This window comes from Neophocaena asiaeorientalis, unplaced genomic scaffold, assembly GCF_003031525.2.
Source record: "Neophocaena asiaeorientalis asiaeorientalis breed wild unplaced genomic scaffold, Neophocaena_asiaeorientalis_V1.1 scaffold606, whole genome shotgun sequence".
Classification (NCBI taxonomy): Eukaryota; Metazoa; Chordata; class Mammalia; order Artiodactyla; family Phocoenidae; genus Neophocaena; species Neophocaena asiaeorientalis.
In genome coordinates, this window is record NW_020173687.1 from 1,435,820 (window position 1) to 1,440,195 (window position 4,376).

Genomic DNA, 4,376 nt, shown 5'->3' on the forward strand with positions numbered 1-4,376 from the left:
GGCTGGGGTCCACTGGGCCCCAGAGACTCCTCCCCCCCATCCCCCCACAGACTGTGACTGCAGCGCCGCTGGGACCCAGGGCAACGCCTGCCGGAAGGACCCACGGGTGGGGCGCTGCGTGTGCAAACCCAACTTCCAGGGCACGCACTGTGAGCTCTGCGCCCCGGGCTTCTACGGCCCGGGCTGCCAGCGTGAGTCCAGCTCCGTCCCCGTCTCAGTCCCCTCGTGGGTCCCAGGAGCCCAGCCCCTCTGTGACCACCTCCTCCCTGCAGCCTGCCAGTGCTCCAGCCCCGGTGTGGTGGACGGAACCTGTGACCGCGACTCGGGCCAGTGCACGTGCCGGGCAGGATTCGAGGGGGCGGCGTGCGACCGCTGTGCCCCTGGCTACTTCCACTTCCCCCTCTGCCAGCGTGAGCGCAGCGCCCCCAGTGGAGGGTGGGAGGGGGGCTGGGGTCTCGGCCTGCCTGGCTCAGGGCCCCGTGCACCTCTCGGCCCCGCAGTGTGTGGCTGCAGCCCCACAGGGACCCTGCCCGAGGGCTGCGATGACGCTGGCCGCTGCCCTTGCCGACCCGAGTTTGACGGCCCCCACTGTGACCGCTGCCGCCCGGGCCACCACAGCTACCCCGAGTGCCACGGTGAGCAGAGGGCCTCAGGGGCCCTGGGCGGGGTGGGAGGGCCACCCGCAGGTCCCCAGGGCCTGACCCCGAGTCCTCTGCAGCCTGCGCCTGCGACCCCCGGGGTGCCCTGGACCAGCTGTGCGGGGCAGGCGGGGTGTGCCGCTGCCACCCCAGCTACGCGGGTGCCACCTGCCAGGAGTGCAGCCCAGGCTTCCACGGCTTCCCCGACTGTGCCCGTGAGTGCCCTGGCGGGAGGGGGGCGGGGGAGGGCGTGTGCCCACCGCGTACTCACACCCCGCTCTCCTCCCCCCTCCCCCAGCCTGCCACTGCTCCCCCGAAGGCTCCCTGCACGCAGCCTGCGACCCCCACAGCGGGCAGTGCAGCTGCCGACCCCGAGTGACGGGGCTGCGCTGTGACGTGTGTGTGCCCGGTGCCTACAACTTCCCCTATTGCGAAGGTGAGGCTGGTGCCGTGTGCGTGTTGGGTGCTGTGCACGTCACGTGCTGCACGTTCCACGGCCGCCCCTGTGCTCTGTGCGCGCGCGTGTTCACGTGGGTCACGTGCTGCGTTCACGAGTGTCCATGTGCCGTGAGTGTCCGTGCGTATCTCCACGTGGCTCTTGGACATGCCTGTTTACCTGCATGTGGTCACGTGCTGTGTCTGTTCACGCTTGTTCACGTGCTCTGGGCTCACGTGACTGTTCGCACGTGTTTGCCTGTGTGTGTGCTCATTGCGGGTTCATGATCGCGTGCTGTGTGGTGGGGGAGGGCACATGCCCTCACGGCTACGGGGACCAGGGCATGTAGGCACACGTGGTTTCTTGCCTGTTCACATGTGTGGGAGGCGTGTGTGTTGGCTCCCATGGAGCCTCGGGTCCTGGCCAGGCCTGGGGAAGCTCTTGGCCGTCGGGGTCAGTGACTGAGTAATGATGGTGGCCTGGGCATCTCTCCACAGCTGGCTCCTGCCACCCTGCTGGCCTGGCCCCAGCCGATCATGATCTTCCTGAGGTGAGCCCAGGTCATTCCTCTGGGGCCGAGGCCATCACTTCCAGAGGGACCATCACTTCCTCAGCTGCTTGGTTGCCATGACAACCCCAGAGCCCATTTGTTCACCTGGCCGCTCCTCTGTCCTCACTGTAGGGTCGTGCCAGAGATGGGACAGGGCTCCAGGGCTGAGGGTTTGCGGGTAGGAGGGCAGGGGCCCACTCTGACCCTCAGTCTCATCTTCTCCCAGGTGCACATCCCCTGTAGGTGCCGGGCTCACGTGGAGGGGCCAAGCTGCGATCGCTGTAAACCTGGGTTCTGGGGGCTGAGTCCTAGCAACCCTGAGGGCTGCACCCGTGAGTCTGCCCGGAGTGGGTGTCGGGGTGCTGGGGGAGACCCCTGGGGTGGGGGAGGGCTGTCTCCACAGAGCTGGGGTGAGGATGGAGTTCAGGGCCTCCTGCCCCCTGCTCTGCTCTCAGGCCCACTCTGCCCCTTCCCCAGGCTGCAGCTGTGACCCCAGGGGCACACTGGGTGGAGTTGCTGAGTGCCAGCCGGTGAGTCTGAGGACCCAGGTATTGGGGGCCGTGGGAGCCGCGCGTAGGGACCCTCCCCTGCCTGGTCCCACCTTCTCCCTCGGCCCCCAGGGCAACGGCCAGTGCTTCTGCAAGCCCCATGTATGTGGCCAAACCTGCGCGGCCTGCAAGGACGGCTTCTTCGGGCTGGACCAGGCTGACTACTTCGGCTGCCGTGGTAAGCGGCCGCTTACGCGGCCCTCGGACCACATCCTGGGGGATGCTGAGGCCCAGAGAGGGACAGAGGGGGCAGGGACCCAGCCAGGGCCTGGGCACGGCATGGCACTTGCCGAGCTGCTTCTAGATGCCCGGCCAGACCCGTGCCGGGCGTGGGAGTGAGGAGGCAGGTTTCACCCCTCGGTGCTTCCCCCTTCCAACCCTTTCCCCTGGCGGCAGGCGTCACTGACCGATCCCAGGGCCCTTGCCCCTGGACTCAGAGCCTCTGTTGTCCAGGGACCCAGGCAGCCCCTGGGGGAGGAGAGGCGGTCTCTCAGCTGAGCCGCTCTTGCCGGAGGGTGGGTGGAGCACCGAGGCTGGGCGGGGGCTGGCAGGGGCAGGCGGGGGCCGAGGGGGGGGCTGGGCCACACTGACTAAGCTTGTCCCCCGGGCTTCTCCCTGGGGGCCCTGGTGAGTGGGCAGGGCCAGTGCCCGCCCTGCCCAGACCGGATGCCAGCTGCCCTGACCAGCCCTGCCGTGGCCAGGCCGGCGCAGGACCACTACCTTCCCGACCTGCACCAGCTGCGCCTGGAGCTGGAGGAGGCGGCCACGCCCGAGGGCCACGCCGTGCGCTTCGGCTTCAACCCTCTCGAGTTTGAGAGCTTCAGTTGGAGGGGCTACGCACAGATGACACCCATCCAGGTGGGTGGGGCCTGGCTGAGTGCCCGCTGTGGCTGGCCGAGTGGCGGGCAGGCCCCTGAGGTCGCAGGGCCAGGCTGGGAATGGCCAGGGAGGAGCAGCCCCGACGTTCCACGCCCACCCCTCCCCACCGCAGCCCAGGATCGTGGCAAGGCTGAGCGTGGCCTCCCCTGACCTCTTCCGACTGGTCTTCCGCTACGTCAACCGCGGGCCCGCGAGCGTGAGCGGGCGGGTCTCCGTGCACGACCAGGGCAAGTTTGCCACCTGCGCCAACTGTGAGTGCGGGGGGGCTACCCCTTGGGCCCCGCCCCACGCACGCCTCGCCCCAGCCCGCCCCGCCTCGTCCCCGTACTGGGTGGTAGGCCAGGCCCTTCCCGCTGGCCGTGCTGTGCCCAGGAGGCTTGCCGTCCCCACCCCAGGCGCAGAGCAGAGCCAGCCCGTGGCCTTCCCGCCCAGCACGGAGCCTGCCTTTGTCACCGTGCCCCAGAGGGGCTTCGGGGAGCCCTTCGTGCTGAACCCCGGCGCCTGGGCCCTGCTCGTGGAGGCCGAGGGGGTGCTCCTGGTGAGACGGGGCTGAGCGGGCTGGGGCAGGGCGCGGGGCGGGGGCCACGGCACCTAACCCCTGCCCTGCCCCCCAGGACTACGTGGCTCTGCTGCCCAGCGCCTACTACGAGGCGGCCCTGCTGCAGCTGCGGGTGACCGAGCCCTGCACGTTCCAGCCCGACGCACAGCGCTCCGGGGACCAGTGAGGGCCGGCCGGTGGGGGTGGGGGCGGGCCTGACCCTTGCTGTGCTCAGGCCGCCTGCCCCATGCTCACCAGACTGTGCGCCCCCCCAGCTGCCTCCTCTACACCCACCTGCCCCTGGACGGCTTCCCCTCCGCCGCTGGGCCTGAGGCCCTGTGTCGCCACGGCAACAGCTTACCCCGGCCCTGCCCCACGGAGCAGCTCAGCCCCACCCACCCGCTGCTGGTCGCCTGCCAGGGCGCAGATGTGCGTGTCCCCGGGACCCCACGGGGGTGGGCGGGGTCAAGACTTGGGGAGACGTGCCCATGGCCTGGCGGGGAGGGGATGTCCACGTTGCAGTGACAGGACCCAGGCGCAGGGCAAGAGTGATGGCGGGCAGAGCATGGTGGCACAGCCGGGGGCACAAGGCCAGCCCGCCGGCTCGGGTAGCACCTGCTGCCTTCTGGGGCTCTGACCTTGGGAGTCGGTGCCTCGGGGCCTCATCCGTACATGGGGTACAGATGGCCCAGCCCTCCAGCTTATTGTGAGGAGGTGGCAAGTCACTGGTTCACTTCAGGCACTGGACACTCTACAGTGATGAAGCCGGCGGGCCACGGGTGGGCGG

At 69.7% G+C, this 4,376-nt stretch overlaps 1 protein-coding gene across 1 annotated transcript in view; it reads left to right on the top strand.

Annotated features, from left to right (window-relative positions):
* LAMA5 (laminin subunit alpha 5) overlaps positions 1–4,376 on the top strand; it is a 48,602-nt gene that overhangs the window by 22,852 nt on the left and 21,374 nt on the right. The window contains 14 exon segments of the mRNA XM_024750178.1: positions 51–191; positions 273–410; positions 501–635; positions 719–853; positions 937–1,074; positions 1,572–1,624; positions 1,851–1,956; positions 2,102–2,154; positions 2,245–2,350; positions 2,834–3,030; positions 3,164–3,302; positions 3,447–3,589; positions 3,666–3,772; positions 3,865–4,018. Coding sequence (XP_024605946.1) covers positions 51–191; positions 273–410; positions 501–635; positions 719–853; positions 937–1,074; positions 1,572–1,624; positions 1,851–1,956; positions 2,102–2,154; positions 2,245–2,350; positions 2,834–3,030; positions 3,164–3,302; positions 3,447–3,589; positions 3,666–3,772; positions 3,865–4,018 — 1,745 coding nt within the window.